At 37.0% G+C, this 22,965-nt stretch overlaps 3 protein-coding genes across 4 annotated transcripts; 1 reads left to right on the top strand and 2 right to left on the bottom strand.

Annotated features, from left to right (window-relative positions):
- Nucleotides 1-44: 44 nt before the first annotated feature.
- On the bottom strand, nucleotides 45-4,763 carry LOC106131137 (ER degradation-enhancing alpha-mannosidase-like protein 2). Its single transcript, XM_060944780.1, has 8 exons — nucleotides 4,592-4,763; nucleotides 4,147-4,443; nucleotides 3,636-3,879; nucleotides 3,158-3,308; nucleotides 2,465-2,644; nucleotides 1,872-2,128; nucleotides 1,214-1,452; nucleotides 45-839 (listed from the first exon to the last, which is right to left on the bottom strand). Exons 1-8 carry the CDS (start codon nucleotides 4,690-4,692, stop codon nucleotides 119-121), a joined length of 2,190 nt encoding a protein of 729 aa, XP_060800763.1. The 5' UTR covers nucleotides 4,693-4,763; the 3' UTR covers nucleotides 45-118.
- A 1,481-nt stretch (nucleotides 4,764-6,244) lies between these two features.
- Nucleotides 6,245-10,687, top strand: LOC106131373 (cyclin-A2). The gene is made up of 9 exons (XM_013330469.2): nucleotides 6,245-6,661; nucleotides 6,849-7,141; nucleotides 7,495-7,711; nucleotides 8,079-8,230; nucleotides 8,592-8,663; nucleotides 8,891-9,095; nucleotides 9,305-9,443; nucleotides 9,943-10,123; nucleotides 10,375-10,687. The coding sequence occupies exons 1-9, from the start codon at nucleotides 6,515-6,517 to the stop codon at nucleotides 10,481-10,483; spliced, it is 1,515 nt and encodes a 504-aa protein (XP_013185923.2). The 5' UTR covers nucleotides 6,245-6,514; the 3' UTR covers nucleotides 10,484-10,687.
- A 2,379-nt stretch (nucleotides 10,688-13,066) lies between these two features.
- LOC106131149 (tumor necrosis factor receptor superfamily member wengen) lies at nucleotides 13,067-22,836 on the bottom strand. 2 transcript variants are annotated; one of them, XM_060944655.1, is made up of 4 exons: nucleotides 22,480-22,836; nucleotides 21,696-22,161; nucleotides 19,422-19,548; nucleotides 13,067-13,250 (listed from the first exon to the last, which is right to left on the bottom strand). In XM_060944655.1, the coding sequence occupies exons 1-4, from the start codon at nucleotides 22,495-22,497 to the stop codon at nucleotides 13,235-13,237; spliced, it is 627 nt and encodes a 208-aa protein (XP_060800638.1). In that variant the 5' UTR covers nucleotides 22,498-22,836; the 3' UTR covers nucleotides 13,067-13,234. The 2 variants fall into 2 exon arrangements, with proteins under 2 accessions (XP_060800638.1, XP_013185600.1); XM_013330146.2 differs by having other exon boundaries at nucleotides 19,426-19,548; nucleotides 22,480-22,832.
- Nucleotides 22,837-22,965: the final 129 nt, after the last annotated feature.

Genomic DNA, 22,965 nt, shown 5'->3' with positions numbered 1-22,965 from the left:
TATGAGAAAAATACTTATTACATACAAGTATAACAAAATTCTAATTTCTTCGTCAGTCTTTTATTAACAGTAATAATTTAACAAAAAATAAATACATTCCTAATACAAAGGATTATGATCACATTTCCAATTGCTTTTTACTAAGAAATTCGCCTGCTAACGATATCCTCTGTAGAAAGGAGGGCGCCGGCGTCAACAGCAATTTGTACTCATTTACATCAGAGTGCTCTGGGTACTTCCTCTCTTTTCTTATCCGCTCCAAAATCCTTTGCGGCTCGCATTTGGGTTTCAATTTCCATTCATTGTTAAGGAAATCTTGTAATACTTTTGGCAACATTTTGTATACGTCTTTTGTTTTCGTTACGCTCGGCGGTTGTAAATTCTCAGCAGCTTGAGGTTTCTGGGGAACGATTATATCATCAACCTGTACATTTTTGTCTACTGCTTTAGATGTGTCTTCATTAGATGTTATTTCTGTAATTTCAGCTTTTGTTATGGTTTTATTGTAATAATTGATAATACGCTCTTTGACTATATCTCTTAGACTAGATTCATTCTTTGATTTTTCTCTCTCGGTGCCGTCTATATTAACATATCCTGTCCTAGTCTCAGTTTTAATAAGAACTTGATTTTGATCCTCTTTTGGATCATTTAAGATATTGTCATTTGTATTTCTTTCATTAACAGTTGATTCTACAGAATTTGATGTGTCATTTGTCTGGACGGTAATTTCATCTGTTACATTTTTCTTTATGGTAGCTTCAATCATAGTCATAAAATGAATATTTTCTTCCTCTTCTAAAATTTGATAAATTCTATGAACTTCACTTATATTTATTCTGAAAAGAAATAAAACGATACTGTGCATTATGCAAGAACAGTTAAAAAAAGAAACAACATTTCTCCTTATTGTATATTGAGTTAGTTTTGTGCTTTCTGGCGCAGCAGAACAGGGTGGTCACACTGTTATGTCGAAGAAGGCGACTAAAATACATAAACAAGACAGGTGGGTGACCTGGGACAAACTGTCTTGAATGCCACCAGAAATTTCTAGTGTGGGAGAAAACACGCGGAATAATACTTGGTGAAACCAATGAAATCCGTGCAAATATGCAAAACGCTTCTCCATTTATTATTGAAATATTGTGAGTAAACATAGACTACTTTAAAAAAAAATCCAGTGGGAGAGCTCTGTTCATAATCAAATATTTACCTCGGCTCATGGCAGCAATAAAGCATAGTAGGATCGATAGGGTGCGCTTCAGTATTGAATATGTACCCGCCAACGTCTACCACACATTCGCCGTTGGGAGTGTCAATGACCTTCCCGCTAACACCCGGGTTGTGTATAAAGTTGTCCGGGTCAAACAGTAAGTATAGGTATTTAGTCGTTTCGGCTAGGAAGAACGACTCCATGCGATCTTCTTTGCGGTGGTCGCGTACGTCTTTGATCTAAAAAGCACATATTTCTAAAAAGGTGTTATTCGAAGAAGGTGTAGGAAAAACTATTTTTTTAATTGTATAGAACAAGGCCTAATCTACCGCTACTTAATCTTTTAGTTACCCTTACTAGGTATTTGAACTAGATGAGAGTTCCCCCAGAAGTGTTAATAATCAACTCTTATCTAGTCTTAAAAAGGGTGCATTCCCCATACTTAAGGACCCACATATAATCACGAAGCACGGGGTAGACTGAGCCAATAAAATAGTGTTTTATTGGCTCAGTCTAAGACCACACTCAGCTGTATGGCTAAATGAGAGTTGAGATTTAACTAGTGACAGGTGTAACTATCAAATAAATTGTAATATAGTCGACGATTTTCTCATAGTAATCTAATTATGCATGCTAGCTAATAAGTCCATAAATTTACCGTAGCATATCCACACGGTGTCCTTGCACTATGCTGTATACTCTTCAGGATATCTTCTCCCATCTGCAACAGTATTGGGTCCCTCGTATCTCGATATAGGTACATTATCGATTCGATGAGTTCCGGACGAAGTGGGTAACTTTCCCGGGATGTAGACGCTTCACCCGTGCCCAAGTTGTAAACTTCAGGAGTGAATCCGTATTGCTTCCACACACTGTGGTAGTTGTGTATTATCCTCATGGCTGTGTCGCTTTCACCTGAAAATTATGAAGGTTTTGTTACTACATTATATTTTCTAGTGTTAAACTACTCTTTGTGTGGATATAGGAGAAGACAGAAGAACAAAAACTCTTAAGCTACTTCAATATCAAAAATTCCAAAAGAAGATTAGTCGTAGTTAAGCATTGTGTTAATTGATCGTGGAAATAAAAGATTAAAAACCTTTTGTTACGACAAATTTATATGCACCACCATGCCATACTCACTTCTCCTTAGAAGGTAGGTATGTTATCATATATTTCATTTCATAGGACAGGCTAATATGGCAAAACAGACGTATGGACATCAAAGTGATAAATGTAAAATTAATTCACCTATAAGGCTAAGCAGGCCTGGGTAGTAGGATTCCAGTGACTGAAACACAGGCAAAGTCACGTGACCACGCAACATGGTCGCCCACACGAACCAGTCGTCCTTCTTCAGGTATTTGTCGATAGATTTCCTCGCTTCTATGAACATCGACATCAGTTCTGGTCTCTCTAGAAGAATTGCTCCTGAAAATCCATACATATAATTAAATTGTAACTGACTAATGTCTGTACTTGAAAGATGATTGAACAAAAGATCGATTTAGGGGATTGAAAATAGTACATATACATAGAACCAAAAGTAGCCTTAAAACCTATTTTTAGAATTTCTCTGTCTGTATGTTATGGATGTATGTATGTCTGTACCTATGTACTTGCATCAAGCAAAATAATTTCTCTGATTTTAATGTGGTTTTCTCAGACGAGTTTAGTCTGTCTCGGTCTAACTTAAAAACTGGTATACAAAAAACTCTCTTATGGGAGATAAATTCACCTGGAATGATTTTCAGATATTGTTCCACGGCGGACAAAGTCGCAGGCAAAAGGGAGTTGAATAAAGTTTTATGTATCATAAAAAATAATTTTCCAAAACATGTCACCGATTTTATTAATCATATCTTTTACACAAAAGTTACAAGAGCTTTCTCTGTAAAGTCGCAATAGGTAAAATATTGTTACACAATTGAAGCAAACTCTTACCCTTTACTAAATATTCGTAATATGAATCAACGCCGCCTCCGATTCCAGCATCTTGTGCTGTCCAGCGTCCGGTCATAACGTCGACATGGTTGCCCACAAGGCCAATAGGCGACCGGTGGTGGTAGAGGGCATTAAGCGCATGTAAAGCTACCTGAAATTAAATATCAAAAATAAAGTGCATTGCAAGTATAAATGGCATTGTATTTTGTTGCATTTATTTCTTAAGTAAACCTAATTGGTATATGTAATGAAGTGGGATATAGTTATAATTAAAAACATATTATAAATTATTGTTCACAAATGAGATGAAAGGATGTTATCAAAAAGATGGCACACAAAGTTTAAGAAGAAATCTTTGTATGTTGCTTTATACATTATATTGATATGTAAATGATAGTTTTATTTCTCTTTTGTTAGCAAATGTTGTAAGATTTTAAATATAACAATCGCAATTATTGTTCAAAACAATAAATATTACCTCTTCATACAGTGGGTCACCAGTGAGTCTGCTTAAAGTACCAAATTCTACAATAAATGTCCCCACACCAGCTGTGCAAGTCACCGTAGTTTCCCCTGGTGGCACTCCAGATCTCAGGTTGATGGTGCCATATGGCATTCCTGTGGTTGTGTCGAATGCAGCAATGATTCTCTGAGCTACGTCCTCAGCCAGCCTTAGTAATGGACCATTGCATGGCCACCCTGGTTCCAACTTCATTCCAGTTCTGTTTGTGTGAAAATATTTAGTTTTCAAATGGTTATCTATTTTCATCAGTATTCAATGTAAAAAACTAGATGCCAATCATGCACTTAGCTCACAAAAAGTTAAACATTAGACAAATGAGTTTGCTGTGACATGTTTTGATGGTATACTTATCTGCCTAATTATTGAACCATTATTAATTAATAATTATCTAATAGACACATTAATAATTTTCTAATTATTGATAAGGTATAATAGGAAAAGGTATTTTAATTAAACTATAACTTACTTGTGTGACAGTAAATGAGCACTTAACAATCCTCCGATAATCCTAATGTTAGTTTCGAAAACAGAAACATTGTTGTCCATATCAAAGTTCTGTTTCTGCAGTACAATATCCACTACTCTGTTGAACTCGGTGTAGTTTCCCATTATCACAAGAGTGTCTAGAGCGTCAATCAGTGTCAAAGAATAACTCCCCCAAGTGTCCACACCGTCGCAGCTAAGGGGACGCAATTCATCGTATGGATAAGCATAACGTAAGTAGCTATCGTATGCATGCTGAAACATTTCTCGTACCTCTTCTCTGAAAGAAGTTTTTATTTAAAAAATACATAGCTGCAAAGCAAAGTAATTTAAATAAAGCAATAGATGATAGCCACGTCTTATTGTCAATTGAATTTCTTACATATTTTTTATATGTAGTTACAAATGTTGTATGGGACGTTATGTACCTGAGTCTTATAATATCTTCTTTTTTATACTTCCTTACTGCTAAACTTGAGTCATATATATTTGCCATAATAAACAGTAAAAAGAATATAGATATGTGCATTATGAAATTTTTATAATAGATTAAAATTCACTTCTCCAATTTTTTACTACCAGTCGCCCACAAACGTCAAAAACACAACAAAAGCAATGTCAAAATCAGCTGTTGTAATTGTAAGTGATTGACCAATCTCTATTTAGTTTGTGTCGTTGACGTTGACTTATGGGTTTAAGCGTGTCACAGATGAACTATCTTGAGTAGGTGACAAACATAAGAACTCGGAACCCCAAATGTAAAGATTTTTCAGCGCGGTTAGTTTACTCGCGTGTACTTGTAACACTTAGTCCGCGTATTTTAAAGTCGCTGAATTAGCCGTCACCGTATTGAAATCTTGCTCGTGGCTGGTCACGGTATTCTTTGCAAAGAAAAGTGCTTCTGTTGACAACATATTGTTAAATGCCATGATTTCAGAATATTCCGTTTATTAACTCGCAGTCAAAAAAATAAAGTTTCAAGTAAACAACAATTTATAAAAAAAAACTCCTGATGAAAAAAAATATTGTGAAGGTTCGTATTGACGGTTTTTGTTTGTGTAACGCATTAACTTAAGAACGCAAAACTCTGCTAATGTTAATTTGGTGGAGTAGTTCTGAGTTTTTTCGAATTACAGAACAGTTAAATCTTCAGCAATCATTTTTTTCCTGCATACATTAAATCTCCGTTCTACATTTCAAAACTATTATATCAAATATTTTCTATAACTTTTCTGACGACCTACATCTATAAAAACTATCTGTGCCCGCGACTTCGTCCGCGTAGAATAGTTATTTTGGGCATCATTGAAACCTTCAAGGATGAATAATTTTGCCGTTTTTTTCACATATTCTATTTTTTCTTTGCTCCTTATAGTCGCAGCGTGATGTTATATAGCCTAAAGCCTTCCTCGATAAATGGTCTATTCACCACATAAATAATTTTTCAATTCGAACCAGTAGTTCCTGAGATTAGCGCGTTCATACAAACAAACTCGTATCTTGATCAAATTACGGACGTCCTGGTAAAGGGTCAGGTCAAAAGTACCCGAAACCGCCGAGCTTGCATGAAGAGAGTTATGAATGTGGATGAAGCGAAGGAAGTATGCAGAGATTGTGGCAAGTGGAAAGATGTAGTCTCTGCCTACCCCTCCGGGAAAGAGGCGCGATTTTATGTATGTATGTATGTAAACTCTTCAGCTTTATAATATTAGTATAGATTATAAAATTAGTATAGATAAGTATAGATATTTCCGCAGAAGAAATTGCTATTCAGTGAGACGAGTGCGACGAGTAAGCGAGTACGCTCATAAAATGTGAAATCCCTATTTTTAGAAAATAAGTGGCAGTGGTGCAGGTCTAACACACGTTCGAGCCGAGATGAGTCACGAGCAAGATATCAATCGGCTTGGAGCGTAACGAAATTACTTGGCAGTGAAAAATTGTACACAGTACCTACTTTCGCCGAGCGCTAGTTCGCGTACTCCCGTGGCGTACTCACTCGTGTATCATCCACTCTAGGAAAACATTAAACCATAGACATTTTTGAAATAGGCAATTTCTATTGGCTGAATTTTAAAATAACATAGACAAAAGAACGTCAACTCAACAGCTGAAAGAACCACAAAAATGGTTGTTGTCCGTTGACAATACTTAGCATATTTTGAGGGTGGTTTCGCAGTTAGTTTTGTGTAATTTTGTTCTACACACAATTTTTATAAAATGTGGTAGCATTTGAAGAAGTACACGCATTTCCGCTTTGGTTGCGATTAATTTCCTTCACGCGGTCCGCATTTTAGTTTATCTATTGTAACGTTTGTTTAACGATATTGTTGATAAAAAAAGCGGGGGCAATGGCATTTAGAATTCACGAGGACCAAGAAAATGCAACTATAGGGTTAAAGAAAGAAAATGCAGATGTTTTTGTGGCCGCAAACCAACGACGGGCCCTCGGTAATATCAGTCATTTCGCCTGCAATCAAAACAGAAACATAAAGCTTGTAAGTACTAATCGTCATTCTTTTCCCCACCCATTTTCCCCTTACCATTTGAAATGTACATCGAATTAGAATCTTTGTATTTGGAGAGGTTATTTTTGTAGTTACGGTTACATCCAAAATTTTTGTGTTAGATGACGCGGGAAACTACCACCCGTCGAAATATAAAATATTAACATTTAAATTCTAGCCTGGATTGACGAATGGACCGTGTAAAGTTCAAGATGAGAATAGAACCGTGCGCAACATCAAAAATGAAAAGAATATTGTGCCTCCTGTGGACCAATTCCGAGCCTTCAGTGTGTATGAGGATAAACCAAGCGAGGCTGAGGTCAAGCGCCGTGAGCCTACCTTCAAACCTTTTGTTGCTAAGGACCCCAACATAAGGAAAGAAAACATTTTCGTGAATGCTGCAGAGAATGCCAAGAAACATGCATTACTTGAAAAGCAACCAGATCGGTCCAAAGAAATACCACCATTAAGGTTAGCACTAGTTCAGTTATAAACTGTTATTTAATGTTAATTTTAGGTTTTATCTCTAAAATAATCTTTATATTTTGTTACTACCAAAATAATAAAACCAATTTTTTATAAGGGAACTATTTATATATATTTTAGGTTGGGTTGGGGTACTATGTCTTTTGGGTTTATTCATGTCTGCCTGTCACATTCATTACAGGCTAACAATTAGCTTATAAAACAAAAATTTTGAGTGAGGCTGTTACATTTTTATTTTATTCTTCTTTTTCTTTTTTGTCTTCCAATCTAAGTAATAATTAGGTTAAAATATGCCATATCATATATGAGTTGGTAACCTGTTCTTTTTAAATATTCAGATTGCCACTGCAAGAAAAGAAGGATGTTGTGGAATCACCCATGTCAGTGGTGGACTCGAGTGTACTCTCCATGTCAATATCCAAGAATGAGAGCGCGCTCCTCAATGACAGCCTTGAAGATGAAGAGGACACTACTACAGCACAGAATGACCGCGAGTTGTTCTTCCATGTGGTGGAGTACAGAGATGACATATATCAGTACATGAGGGAAATTGAGGTAAACAAGATTTGTTAAAAGTTAATGTTAAAAATGTAAATTGAAAAAATAATATTATTATGTGGCTACTGAATATAGATACTAGTCCTCCAATCTGCCAACTTATTTGTGCATAATGTTCAAAGATTTCTTGTCACTGTAATGTGTATAAAGCTAAAGCTTTGGAATTAAAAAAAAAAAAGAGTCAAGCACTAGGCATTTCTATCTGTTACCTTGTTGACCTTTTTGTTTCTAATAGGGCAGAATAAAAAACACCTTTCACTTGGAGGGGTAGGCAGAGACTACATCTAACTACTAGCCATGATCCCTGCATACTTACTTATTTTGCTTCATTTACATTCATATGTATGCATCACATTATGTTCAGGTTAAAAACCGAGCCAACCCCCGCTACATGCGCAAGCAGCCCGACATCACTTACATGATGCGTTCAATCCTCATTGACTGGTTGGTGGAGGTGTGTGACGAGTACAACCAGCAAAGCGAGACTTTACATTTGGCCGTCTCTTATGTGGACAGGTAATATTTGTTATTACTTTACAATTTGTATTCACTGTGGCTTTTGTGCGCGGCGTCACTTTCATATCAATTTTCACAATAAAATGTCCATGTCCCTCTGCCAAATATGATTGACATATTGGTTCAGTAGACTTTAAGTTTCATCATTGCAAACAAATAAAATCCTGCAATATTAGAGGCTATGTAGCAAGTCCCTATTTCTTCTTCATTTCATAATGCTATTTTATGCTCTTATTATGCTGAATTTTAAACAACCAAATGAGTATTGATTGATTTGTGTATTAATCAAATAAATCTGTTTAGTGGTGACTTCTGTGCATTATCATAAAGCACACATGTCAATGACTCATTCATTATTCAGGTTCCTGTCATACATGAGCGTCGTCCGCACCAAACTACAGCTGGTTGGAGCTGCGGCCACATATATTGCAGCGTAAGTAAGCTTTTGTGTATAACATTAATTTATTAGAAATAACGCGCTGAGATGGTGCAATTGCAACTGAAAAGACAATAGTCCTCATCAAAAGTAGTAAGAATGGCTAGATAGTATGTTACGAAAGTAGTACAATAAATTACACATCAATTTCATTGTCATATATTTTTACATAAAAATTAAAAAGAAAAAAATCTTTTGTTAAAAATACTTTATTTCAATCACAGGAAATATGAAGAGGTTTATCCCCCGGAAGTGTCAGAGTTTGTGTACATCACAGACGACACGTACACAAAGAGAGAAGTCCTGCGCATGGAACACCTGATCCTGAAAGTGTTGTCCTTCGACCTCTCAACACCGACGTCCTTGGCATTCCTCTCACATTATTGCATATCTAATGGACTTTCTAAGAAGACATTCCATTTGGCATCTGTGAGTGTGAAGTTGATTCTAAATTTTTTATTGTCATCTCATTGTAATACAACTGGAAACTTGAAAAGATAAAAGAGAGACCAAGTTTATCGGCTTACAGGTCTAGAGTATCATCTTTTGTTAATGGGCTTTTTTCGTATCCGTTTTTCTATATTATTTATTTTTACAATTTTTGGGAATACAGTTAATATAGAGTGTTTCTATTGCAGTATCTGTCAGAGCTGTGCCTGCTAGAAGCGGACCCGTACCTGCAGTTCAAGCCGTCCGTGATCGCGGCCGCCGCGCTCGCCACCGCCAGGCACTGTCTGCTCTGTGAGAACTGCTCGCACGACTTCAGCTATGACAACGGTCATTATATACTTACACTACTTATTTTATACCTTTGCCCCTGTTTTGTTCAAAAACCCAGGATACTATCAAGTTCCTATAATGAGAGCTGTGTATGTATTTGTTCAAAGTTGCTGTAATAGCAACAGTGTCTGTTGACAGTGGTCTTGACAAAATGCTTCTTGACACCACTTCAAACAGTTTTTAGTGTTCAAAATTGGTGTAACCGTTTCACTTTTGCTGTGTGTAAGTGTACAATAGTCACAATCAATTGGGCTATATGGAATCAAGATTTTATGAGAAGGCGGAGAATTTATCTTTATGCATTTAAAAAACTTTTCATCTACCGAGGGACCAGCTGACTGACAGAAAATGCACAGCCCAAATCGCTGGGTATAGTAATTTCAATCAACTTTTGTGGTCTGGATTGCGCTAACAGTGGATTTCCCTAAATTGCGGAATTTTTCGTTGAACGCTGTCGCAGCAGCATCAGCAGCAATATAGATGGTTGGCCCCTTAGGAATGAGCCCCCGCGGCGGGCGCGCCGGCTGCCTGGCGCTGGCGTGGCCGGCGTCGCTGAGCGCCAGCAGCGGGTACGCGGCGCCGGCGCTGGAGGCCTGCCTGCGCGAGCTGGCGCGCACTCACGCGCACGCCAAGCTGCAGCCCTACCACGCCGTGCCCGACAAGTACAACACTGACAAGTGGGTCCATTCATTATTATTTTTGCCAATCTTGTCTACAACTCTACAGATGGAGAAGTGTCTGTTTATTTTTCCTTAGTATTAAATCCACTTCCATTACCAGTTTGTAGGTATGTATATATATATAATATATTTTAAGCTTAATTGACCCTATTTTGCCATACCTACTTATCTACATATGTATTAACAAACCAGAAAAGAAAATCCATGAATGTTGTATAATTTATTGATTATGTTCACGTTTTTACAAGGTTCGAGCGCGTGTCGTCGCTCCCCGCGCGGCCGCTGTACCCGGTGCCGGCTTACGCCCCGCCACAGCAAGCCGCAAGACCCGCCACAGATTCGCAGACCCGCAGCTAGTGACCATAAACACATCGAAAATGGGCCGCCACTATGATATAACGGCAAATAACGGTTAGCCAGATCACACCTATGATATTTTTCCACTTAAGAAATTAAGAACAAAAAAGATGGCGATTTTTAAACAGTTGTAAATCGCCAACCAATCGGATATTTATTTTGATTTGACCTTTTAAATATTTTCACACAATATACCTTGAAATATCAGCGATGTCCTTGTTTAAACTCTGTACAAAGTTGAAAAGTTCTGCGCCGACCAATCGGATATTGATCGCTACAAATGGTGCGATGTGATTGGTTGCTTTGATGCAGTGACCCTTCTGTTGCGAGAATATAAGCTCATTTTTGATTGGAATAAGCAGAAATGAATTATGGTATAATTAAAGTTTTTTAATGTATTTAAATACAAATAAAAAAAATGGTTAATTAAAAAACCACAAGCAGAAGAAGACTGAACGAAGCAGTGATATTTGCCATTGTATATATTTTACACTGTCGGTGTCATGGGTTGTGATCGGGCAAGGTAGACATGTTGAATGTTTGTTATAACGAATTTCATGTTGGTATGATAAACTGAGTCCTGGAATTTTCATGAGTTGGTAGCAAATATTTGCTAACATACATATGGTATCCTTTGAATCGATTTGTTCTTTTTTTTCCCTACAAAGACCCAGAAATAGTACTCTCCAATAACACAACAATTTGTTTTATATTATAAATGTTAGAAGTTTTTCTAGTAATCAGTAAATCATGTTAATTTTTCACATATTTTCAAATTTAAAATACACTGCATTGGTGTACCAATCAAAATTTAAAAGGGCTCAGTTAGTTCTGACATCATAAGCTCAAACGATTTTATTAGACTGTTAAACTAAATAATCTGAAAATGAATGAGATAACGTCTGTACCAAAATTTTAAAATTGTAGATTTGAGCTGCCATGTACAGGTTTAGGTTCGACAAAAGGTAGGTTTATTTGCATTTGTTGTAATTCTCAATAACTTTAATAACCGAAAAAAGATCTAAATACACAGGCAGATTTTGTGAATGGAGAATGTTGTGTGAATATGCTTTTTTTAATAATTAACTTTTTCCAATGGAAAAATGAATATTTTAGACCAGTTTACTTCATACTTTGTGGACTATTTTACTTTCAACATAATGACTGATAAGGCAATGATTGAAATAAGGGAATAATAACTTTACTTTCCAAAGAAATCGGGGCATATCTAATTTCAGATGTTAATATATCAGATATTCTGCTATATTTGCATTTATACGCTTACAATTTTCGCCTTGGTAACGAGTAGTTAAGATCACATTGTACAAAATATAGGTAGTCTAAGTATTGAATAGGTTCTACGAAATTGCCGCCAAATTTTTACGAAGCGAAGCTGCAATTTCTCGTTTGATGAATAGTATATTTTTTATTACTTGACCCTTGCTGTGTTCATTATGTCTGTATATCTGTACGGAATCCTCTTCCATCTGTTTGATAATGATGAACTGAGCACAATCTCGAATAAATAGTGCATAAGTAGATAATGTTTGTGATCGAGAGTAACTTGGACCAAGTGTTCGTAAACTAGTTAATGTTATTGGCGGGAATTAAGATATAAAGAACTACGTGGGACCAATGAATAAACATAAAAGTTCTGTTCTTGAACAATCTGAAACTTCGGAATGGAAGGCCAACTATTTTGCCATCAGTTCTATTTCCCTACTGTTTGTTAGTAAATTATTATTTTTGAGATATAAGGTATGTTTTTAATATTGCGAAGTAGTTTTTAATGTAATTTAATATAATACAATCTTACTCCAATTTTGTGAATGGAGGTAAGTACGAGTACCTTTAATAAACGATAGAAAAAGTAATGTTTAGTTTCATTTGTTAGTATTTCATGTTCTACTTATTTTTTGAAAATGTATAAGTGTATTTATTCTAATAATACTAATACGCAACACCCAGTAGTAGCTGGTAGTCTAAAATATCAGGAAATTCCAAAGCCTGTTGACTTTATCTACATGCATAATGCCAATTATTATTACATAAGATACCTAATAGAAAATGACAGTAATGTCGCTTTGACCAGGTGTGTGCGGGCGACGTTGAAACATGGTTTCCTTCCGCAGGTCCATCTTCGAGGAAGTTTTAGCGAAATGTAACTCTCATGCATTGTTATAAGACTGCATAGTGCTTGTGCAAGGGAAAAGTCGCTAGTCGGGATCTATTTAGGGAGCGCCCACGTCGCGGCCTAGCTCGCCAGCTAGTCGAGTATACGAGGAATTGAAATCATAAATTAATTCTATATTTTTATATATTCATTATCAAAAATTTTATTGCGAACAATAAATTAATTTTTCTATTTAATTCTTTTACATAATTTGGCATGTATAAATACATATAATCACGTCTTTATCCCTTGCGGGGTGGACAGAGCCAACAGTCTTGAAAAGTCAGACAGGTCACGTTCAGCTGTTCCCACGGGAGCAGAAAACCGGGTCATTGTTTGTACGATTATATTTTTATTTATATTAAAATCTGGCCCTTTGAGTCGTGGTTTGAAATTCAAAATAGTAGGTATATTGTTTATAGAATCTTTATTCATCTCGAAAATATGATTTCTTTTGTCTGCACAAATGCGAGGTGGCTTTATTTATATAATTTGTACTGTACTCTCTCGGACGTTTTGTTATCGTCGGTCATTATGAGGGATGCTTCTCTTGTGTGTACACGTTACCCAGTCCTTTTTTATTCGAAGCTTGACCTGAAACAAAAATATCCGTTATATAAGTTTACATCATGCCTCTGATGATACCAACTTAATTTTATTATGGCTTTATGGCGTAACTCTTGACATTTTGATATAAAAACTGCCTGGCCTGATGCAGGTACAAAGCCAATGCTAATTGCGGTTTGTAGCGTCCATATATGAATTTACGGGTTGTGCGCATGCGCAAGGAATTCTAAACGGGCTCCAGCTGCCGATTATTCTGGGCATATTCATATGCCATAAAACTAGGAAATTAAATTTTCCTTCGACGAATGTTTATGGTTCGCCGTTGATGTATTTTTAGGACTAGGAAAGAATATGACCTTTATATTGTAATGAATATATGTACTTGTAATACAAAACTTCTCATCACACATTGGTACTCCAAAATTACGGTAATTATTGCAGCGTATTAAAAAATAAAATAAAAAAAGCAATACCTAGTACTCATACGTAGCCATAGGTTGGGGTGAATATGATTTTCTATAAGAGAATGGGCATTTTTGTATGTTATGGAGTTTATACGTTTGTTTATAAACAGTAGATCGTTGGCAAGATTCACTTGTATATATACGGCAGCCGCCACGCCGTTTCCTAGAATCATTGACTGGACTGTCTAAAACACGCCATCAGTTTCGGTTTAACCTTCAAGCGCTCGCCAATTCTTGGTTGCGTCTGCGAGACAATTTAGATATTATAGCGTGATGCGTATGAGCAGACGGCCGCTTTGCCCCGTGCGCAGAGTAAACATAATAAATCATTGCCGGCTAGTCTGTGCGTCGTCGCAAGGGAGTATTTTGAAACACGATAAGGTTCGTGTTTATGAGTTTCGCACGCTCTCGTTTTTTTTCGATTTGATATGATAGGATCCTTTTCAACTTTTGACGAAAACCAAACATTTATTATTAAACTAGGAAGTATTTGCTCGAAACTTCGCTGCTGTGGAAATTTTCTGAAAGATTACATGTTTGATCTCGTTTCGGTTAGCGGTTTAGCCGTTAAGGTGTAACAGACCGGTTAGTACCTACTCAGGTATTCTCATACCTAATTACTAGCCTGAAACCAAGAAATATTTTATTAAAGACAACTAATAAGGCATAATGGTGCACTTCTTACGAGACACAGAAGCGACACAATGACCGTAGTACATATTGATTGTGTACGGAGCTTCCTCTGCTAGCCTTCTGATGTAGGTGTATCGTATCCACATTAGTGTCTAAGAACTTTAATATATAAGAACTATTGAACTGTTATAATTAGAAGGATATAAATTGTTTATTTCTTTCTTCATATTTTTTTTGTGTAGGTAGGTCGGGTGTTTTGTATTTTTTTTCTGCAAAGTCATTTTAACACAGGTTATTTATCTATATTGCACAAGAAATAAGTAGTACTACGTGTAACAAGAGAAAATATAATATAATAGAACCAGAAAAAGAAAGAGTTACAATCTAGTGCTTTTCTTTCTTTCTTTCTTTGATGATAAACGGCACGTAGAAATAAGCATGCTATTGGTAAATTGTATAGAAGATTTTGCGATTGTTGTCGGAACGAACTTCCTTCTGACAATTTTGGATTTCGTTTCGCATTAATATCTTATCCTTTGTGACGCCTCTTATTGTACGATTATGTACGATTTTATAGGTAGAAACAAATGTTATTGGCTTCAGGCCATACATTGAATAATAAACGAAGGACCATAGCGTCCGCGGAGCCGTGGAGGCACTTCCGGAGCCCCGAAAGGAAGGGAAATTTACGTGCGAATTTATTATTCTGAACTCGTTTCGATATTGTCCAGGATTCGATTCCCATCGTGTTTATTATCGAATGTAAATTAAAGAACCAATTTTGGCAGGGTACTCACATTGAAAGCGTAAATAATTCTTCGAAATAACGACCATCGTTGCCGAACATGTGTTTAGACCTTTAGCAAGTAAGTAAGTACTATATTTACTCACAGCAATTGCCAACCCTTAAAGACTTGATATAGATACGAGTATAAACCAATTTTGGATAGGAACAAAGAGACTTGTGGGTGTAGATTAAATCATATCTAGTTAATAAAATATAAACATTAAAAATCTATCCAGACTTTAGTTACAGCAAAAATTTAAACCGAAAATATTTTGCCCCTTAAATACCTATAGACCAGTTTGGGATAGGAACCGACAGATTTATTGTTAGATAGAAGATTTATATTTTAGCTCCTAGTCTAGAAACTTCTAACTAAGAAAGTTCTAGTTTTTAAGAAAAAATTAAACCACAAAACGCAGACAAGCGGTTTTAGAAGAAAGCTATACCCTTATATAATAGCGTTGTTCCTTGCTCTTATTTTTCCCGCAATAATAACTTCCCTTTGCTTCACGTCGATATTAACGTCATCGACCGCACTTCGGACTAAGACCACTCAATATATCCCGAATATATTTTGATGGAATCTATTATTGACTGCGCAAGCGTCTCGTGGAGGAAGCTTTTGGTCCATTTCCTGGCGCTGAGAGAAATGGGGCCGCGCGTGACGCACGTTTTTACCTCTCTACATCCGTTCATAGATCAACTTTTTTTTCATAGACTTTATACATGTAATTTTAAATTGGGAGCGTGAGCTTCAGTGGTGGAACTGTTAAGGTGACCGAATGTGATGAAATTACGATGCTCAGAGTGATACATGTTCGAATCCTACCGCGGCCATGCACGACTGAGTTTTATGACTTAAACTAGAAAATATTTTGAGACATTTTTGATTGTTTGAAATGTCTAAGTTTCTTTATCTTGTTAATTTTCATGGACGGACGAAACGAGCTCACAGAATAATTTTCAAATTTAAAAAAAAAAAGCTTTGAGACAGTCGAAATTATATGTAAGAGTTCAAGACTCTTAATTATGCTATGCACAGCACTGTGTTTAGATGTTGGTTAATGCATAGGATTTTGAATGTAGAATTTACATCTTTCCTCGTAAATTCAGTGTTGCTAAGTGCACTTTTAGTGTCAGCACTTACAGTAATGCCCACGCAAATATGGATGAACCTAACCGGGATTATGGATTTTTGAATAACCAACTTAATCAAAGAATTAAAATTTTTTGCTACAGGTATCATTGACCAACATTCATGACGTAGAACTAAAAAATACGAAATAATCTTCTTCCTCCTGGCTTTAGTCCCGGTTGCATCCTCACCACTCCAGAAAGCAGCCCGTGTATGCCTTTCACCATAGATCCTGGATTGGGTGAGTCAGGTCATGAAGCGACACCCATCTGACCTCTGCAACCTTTGCCCCCTGCTTCTGATCGATTGGATCGATCATGGTTACACATCCAGTTAACTGAATGTGCAGGTTTCTGCACGATGTTTTTCCTCGCCGTAAGAGAATTGGTAAGAAATTAAACTAATGTAGGACATAACTTCGAAAATAGTCAGGTACTTACATGGGCGAGTTGGGATTTGAATTGGTGCCTTTCTGCGCTTCGACCGAGTGGTCCGACCACCGACGCTCTATAGAATACGAAATCATGTAACATCCATATTATTCCGATTTCTATGAGTAGAACTAATAAATAAATGATGAAGAAAGAATCCGTAGTAAAAGTTGTCTATTGTAATAATAATGGCGACCGTGCTCACGCGCAACGTGACTAGACTTCGAGGCTTCAAGTGGAACATGAGACACAAGGGATTTGTTTCCATTACTTTTCTATCAGTTAGCTTGACGTTATGAAAAAATATTGGAAGGGATTCCAATATTACTCTGTCATTCAAAACTGGATACCAAAATCGGAAAAAGTAAAGAAATTTTGGAAAGAACACCCCGAGACACGAAGCCAAATAGTGTAAATGGAAATACACTAAGATAGAAATAAATAAAGAGAGCTTTTGTGTAATTTAAAATTTTACGTGCATTACTAAAAGTACAAATCATGGGTATCGCGTCACAAATCGCTATCATACTTACCTAACATGAAAACAAAACTATCTTGTTTTAATATTGGCATACTCAAGGTGTTAACTCGAAAGTTCCAAAGTAATCTAGACAATTTGAGATATAAATTGATCTTCTGAAGATAGAATGGAAATTCAATGGAAACGCGCCACTACGCCGAAATCGAACGATCACCGGCTGACCACCACAACATGCAACCACTGATCCCTTATCCCACGACGCAGAGCCACTTTAAGAATAATAAGTTTTCAAGTTCAATGCTCAAGTGCATCTGTTTTTAAACTTTATACGCAGCTTCGTTTCGAGCTTGAATACTTGAATGATGTTTAAAACGCTGCGCTGGGGTAAAAAAAAAAGTTATGATGTAAAATTGGCATTTGGAGACGTTTATGGGCGACGGAATGCCAGTCATTGGTAAGTACACCTACCTAATCATCAGTCATACATATGTATGCAATGTTGACAGAACTTATTTCCTGGATTAGAAAGTACTTACGCAGGCTGATCTGAAATCTCGAATGAAGGCAGGTAACCGACCGTAGGAGTACGCACGTGCGTTCATTAGGAGGTGATTGTAATGCAAGCTGGTAGCCACAACCGACGCGGCCGCGGCTCCGCTTCCGGCAGCCTTCACTCGGGCCGCCGCGGGAAGGGCCCCGCTTCCTGCTCCCACCGATTTTTGACAATTAACGATAAACAAACCCTTCAATCATAATTTATTAGGCCGTTGAACTTTTTGAACGAAACTAAGCGAAGGAGGTATATTTATCCGCCGACGACGGCCCAGAATTTTCCGCGAGTTTCTTGTAAACAACATTTATTATGCTGTTTTTAAATGAATCTTTCTTGCTCGAATAGTTTACCTAATGGGAATAAGATGCCTTTGAAAAATCACAGCGCTTACAAGGAAGTAGATATACATACAGGAATGTATACCTATAGCTAGGGATGTCATACTTAATTTCTCAATAAAGAGACTTCAATGTGGTGCGATAAGTATTAATCTAATGTATTTAAATGTTTTAATTAGATATGACTGTATAATAAGACTGAAAACAAAATGCCGTGCGTTTTAATAACGGTCTGGCAAACTGCCTCTCGGCGGTTGATTTGCCAAACCGGATGCACACTGCCAAGCCACGCCCCCAAATTGCCCGTTGCCTCATCACTGTTTACAGATGACTAGATACTTAAGAAGTCTGGAGATCACAAGACAACCAGGTTACGATATTAGCCCCATTAATATTGGTTCGGCATGAGACACGCGGGTCGGAATCCGCGACCTCCATATTATGACGAGGACGAATTCGGCTGAGCCGAGGATCAATTGTTTATGAGCGTCTAGCCAGCAAGTATATACCGACTCGTACTTACGTTAGTTGATTCGTGAGTATATTGGGACATCGCATTGTTATTGTCGGAACGTATATAGCTTTATGCAGCATTGTGCGAAGGAGTGTCACTAACGGTGCATTTAAAATCAATAATGTCAGGACAAAGTTTGCGAAACAATGCAAAAGTTCCAATACCGACATGACTGTAATTATAATGGCTACAAGTAGGTACCTAACTGCATTTTTTTTAAAAATGCGATTTAAAAATGAAATATTCGAAATATAGGGTGTGCGATGCCAGTACCACCACACTATAAGTTCAGTTTAACAACATTATTTTATACAGCCAGTGTATTACGTACAGCAGACGTTTTGTTCGGTCGAGTGAGTTTATTGCTGAAATGACCTCTGGGGCACGCCGGGATCGAAAATAAATAAGAATCGAGCCAGCGGGCGCCAAGGTTTGTCAGACGAGAGAGAGTAGCCACCGAGACAGTATTTTAAACTTGTTGGCACAGCGCCAGAGAAGATCATCGTCTCGCAGACGTTAATTAGAGTTATGACCGTGTAAACATTCCTTTTTAGGAATTGCTTTGTGAAGGTTACGCACTCCTTTGAAACGATGTTGTCGAGACTAGTAGGCGTAACATTAAGCTTCACAGGCATACCAAAAATTCTTCGTCATACATGCCTAAAAATTACGCTTTGCAGTATATTATGTTATTGGAGTACCTTGTAAAAATTAACAATCTCCCATGCCAATGAAATTGTTCAATTAATCTTCAATTGTTCGATTAATTGACGCTTACGTCTTTTGAACGTAATATTGAAGGCTAAACAATGGAGTCTGTACAGGATGAAAAGTATATCTAATTAAATAACTTGTACTTTACCTACCGAGCAGTGCATCTTTACCGCCATGAATGTTGCAATAAATGTGATCTGTAGGCGACGGGGGTTCCGAGGGGGACTCTCCACCGGCTTCCATTAACTTCATTTTTGCCGTCAGATCTTTCATGTCTGAAAACAAAGAACGTAAATAAATAACGACTTCGCGACGTAGACGTAGGACATAAATGTCAAAAGAAATATGACCAGTTTCTAAAGAATCATCGCAAATTATAAAATGTCTTCTTTTTATCGAAAGGTTTGCAAACTTGATTGACTGATCATTCAACTGTATGTAGTGTCAAATGCGATCAAAGTTTGAGTAGAAAATAGAGATTTGATTTTAAAAACCTGTCCGATATTTTCTTTGTCAATCAAAAAGTTTCAATCTAATATAAGTATGTAGATCTTCCATAAAAACGACGTAACTAGGACTAGCTACGTGCTTCGATTAGAGTTCAATTTACGTCAGTATGACACCAACTACATTTAGAAACACTTAGTTCATAATCAAAGTGAAAGTGTTGGACATTCTAATAAAAAAGAAATGATAAGTCATACCATAGGAATATGTCACAAGGAAATCTTTATGTCACTGCTAATTGTAGATTTCCTCGGCGATATTTAAAACAAAATAAAATGATTGACCTAATTATTTAATGATAATACCTTAAGTTATCAAATGAATGTTCAATACGTCTCTAACTAATGACGAATCTCATTTGTAACAGGCGAATGCAACAAAAAACCGTTAGCTATTGTTTCACGGGCGGTCCGGTACAACTCTGGTCAAAATTAGTAGTGCACATGTTCAAACAAACCAGATTGTTTACAGCCGCTGCCGGCTCCGGAACCTTGGGTTTATAGCTCCTCTAACAGAATATGATGAAAGATCGCCAATTTTCAACAAATAACTCCCGCTTTATATTTATCGTCGAGAAATTTTCAGGTCAATAACAATATCCACTTTATACAAAAGGATGATTGATGAGATGATCCGTTTTAAGTATTAAAAGAGGTAACAGTTTTTCATAGTGTTGAGTTGAGACTTCCAGATTTCCTACTGAAAATTGAGGTTATTAACTTTGTTTTTTTTATACCTTCCCACTTAGGTATACGTTCTTTCTGAATTCTTTACATAAAAATTTAAAATCATTAAATTATTCTTTTAAAGCAACTTAGAACGATTGTTTTGTTGGAGATAATGTATCTCAATAGATTAGTTAATATTCTGTGTACGTTGTATATCCTTTAGGTTGTATAATAAACATGGTGGAGGTCGCACGATCACGATCCTTGTCGGTCCTGAATAAATAAAACTTGGAGCCGATATTTTGAAATCGGAGTTTGGAAACATGAGTTAACAATGTTTGAAATTTTGTACAAGCAATCATATTATTAGATATATATCTTTTTGCGTAATTTTTACAGTGGTGATGGGACGTCGAAAATACGTTATAGACATAGGGTGCTATACTTGATATGTTTTGGTAAGAAGGTTACCAGACTGAGCGGATATATTGTCTATGTCAAGTTACCTGTACTTACTTTATTTTATATTCATACTGCATTTTATATGTATAGCTTTTACTTGGGAATAAATATTTTACAAGATAGCAAGTTATTGTATGTTTATTTCACTGGTCTTAGACATTTTTTTATAGTTAAATTTTGTGTACGTAAGTATTTATAAACATTAGAACTAGTCATGAAATCAATAAAAATGTAAATTTGAAAGAAGAAGAACAGAGACGAAGTTAAATAGCGGAGTGTAACATAGAAATATATTTTATCGTATCATGCGCATGCGCATGTTTGCGGTTGGCCGTATTTCTTGACGTGCGGATTGTTTGTTTTCTTTTCGGGCCAGATTTAGCTTGATTTACAGCTCGTCATATAACATGGGTTTATGGCGTGTTCCTCAGTACACTAAAGCTGTGCTAATAAAGCTGAAAATGAACCTAAATTATCACCTAACATAAAAATCTTATTTATGTTATCAAACATAGCTTACTTATTCACGAACTAAATTGATCTACAGTATGAAAAATTGGGACGCCAAAATAAGCCACACCATAGGTGCAGCAGAATATGCAGTAATAAAGAAGTTGGAAAATGAATGATCATCTCTAGATAGCAGCTAAGAAAACAAAATTGGTACTAAGTTATTAAGTTTGTTATGAGTAGTTAAGAGTTTATGCTCTAATGCTTGTTATACGTTTAACTAAATAAACCGTGAAAGTTATGCTTTCAAAGAGTCGTACATACTCTTTTCTCACCTGACTGTAGTGTTTGCTTGATGATTTTCCACTGCTTCGCGTGCGACAACGACACAAACAGTACCACTAAAAAGAAAATCGCACATCCACTAGCCGCTAACACCACACTAAGGGTCTGTAAGTCCCACTGTTCTTCCACATCTTTCACTTCACTATTGCTGTCCGTATAGTCGTATTCATAGTCACTGGGTTCACTGGAGTCCGTGGTGGAGGCATTGCGGTGTGGCGCAAGAAAGGGCCAGAGGTTGATTTGCCGGAGTGATTGGCAGACTGTGTCCCTGTGGAGTTCGCAGGGGAGGAGCACTATGAGGTGATGGTGCGGGTCGCAGCGGCTGCAGGGCTGACACGCACTCCGCTCCCGGTCCCACCAAGTCACTCTGCGCTCGCAGGGGCTCCCCGCCCACGCATACCCGAGTGCTAGTGTCGCGACCAGCAAACACAACTTTGGTTTATCTCCTCGCATTACCTGAAAAAAAACATTTGCGTCATGACGGTTTCGTTTTCACGTAGGAACTCAAAGCGCATACGATTACATTTTTTCTTGTCGGTACAAAAAGTACCAGGAAAATACAAATTGAATTAACTATTGAAAAACTAAGTACTTTTAGGCTCATGAATTAAAGATCATTAATATTTGCACGCCCTATGAACCAATTGATGAAGTCAACGCGGCCCTACAGTACCTAGCTGCAGCTCTGAATTAGTCAATATATTAACGTCTAGGCAGAAGACAATCATAATAAATAATTTTCTAAATACTTAGCCAAATTAACAGCAGACTTACCTTTATACTTAAAATCATGTATGCTGCTGAGAATTTCTTAGGGGCCACATCTCAATGAAGGCATTTATTAGGAAGCCACTTTCACCAATCACATTATTAGTTTCAAACACCACCGGTTGTAAAGTGAATTTACTGAACATCCGCTGTTTTCACGAAATAGCACAAAAACTAAACAGATTTTTCAATCTTTTTGAAAGATTATCGCCGTTAGGGTGTTCCGCGTTGCGCGTCTTGCATTCGACGGATGTCGGCAGTGTCTGCCCGCGGGTCGCAAAGAGCTGCGCGCGCGCATCAATACGCGTACGGTCATCGCGCCATCTTTCCTTCGACAAGCTCTCCCCTGTTCATTTCGCCCACGGGATGCGCATTTTAGCTCTGCTGATAACAAATGATAATGCAACGATGCTCAAAGCAACGTTATCTTTACGCGTTATTGACTCAATTTAATTTAAAGAAAAAGTTGTTACAAAAACAAGAATAGGTCTA

This window comes from Amyelois transitella, chromosome 6 (assembly GCF_032362555.1).
Source record: "Amyelois transitella isolate CPQ chromosome 6, ilAmyTran1.1, whole genome shotgun sequence".
Classification (NCBI taxonomy): Eukaryota; Metazoa; Arthropoda; class Insecta; order Lepidoptera; family Pyralidae; genus Amyelois; species Amyelois transitella.
Note: the sequence above shows the minus strand (reverse complement) of the source record. Positions and strands in the feature narration are given on the sequence as shown.

Excerpts from the sequence above, each read along its gene's own strand:
- LOC106131137 (XM_060944780.1), bottom strand. The coding sequence starts at position 4,692 with ATGCACATATCTATATTCTTTTTACTGTTTATTATGGCAAATATATAT. Across the intron at positions 1,453-1,871 it reads CACCGTGTGGATATGCTACG|ATCAAAGACGTACGCGACCA; the intron begins GTAAATTTATGG and ends TGTGCTTTTTAG. Across the intron at positions 840-1,213 it reads TATTGCTGCCATGAGCCGAG|AATAAATATAAGTGAAGTTC; the intron begins GTAAATATTTGA and ends ATTTCTTTTCAG.
- LOC106131373 (XM_013330469.2), top strand. The coding sequence starts at position 6,515 with ATGGCATTTAGAATTCACGAGGACCAAGAAAATGCAACTATAGGGTTA. Across the intron at positions 7,142-7,494 it reads AAAGAAATACCACCATTAAG|ATTGCCACTGCAAGAAAAGA; the intron begins GTTAGCACTAGT and ends TTAAATATTCAG. Across the intron at positions 10,124-10,374 it reads GACAAGTACAACACTGACAA|GTTCGAGCGCGTGTCGTCGC; the intron begins GTGGGTCCATTC and ends CGTTTTTACAAG.
- LOC106131149 (XM_013330146.2), bottom strand. Across the intron at positions 19,549-21,695 it reads CAAGCAAACACTACAGTCAG|ACATGAAAGATCTGACGGCA; the intron begins GTGAGAAAAGAG and ends CTTTGTTTTCAG. Across the intron at positions 13,251-19,425 it reads CGGTAAAGATGCACTGCTCG|GTCAAGCTTCGAATAAAAAA; the intron begins GTAGGTAAAGTA and ends TTTTTGTTTCAG.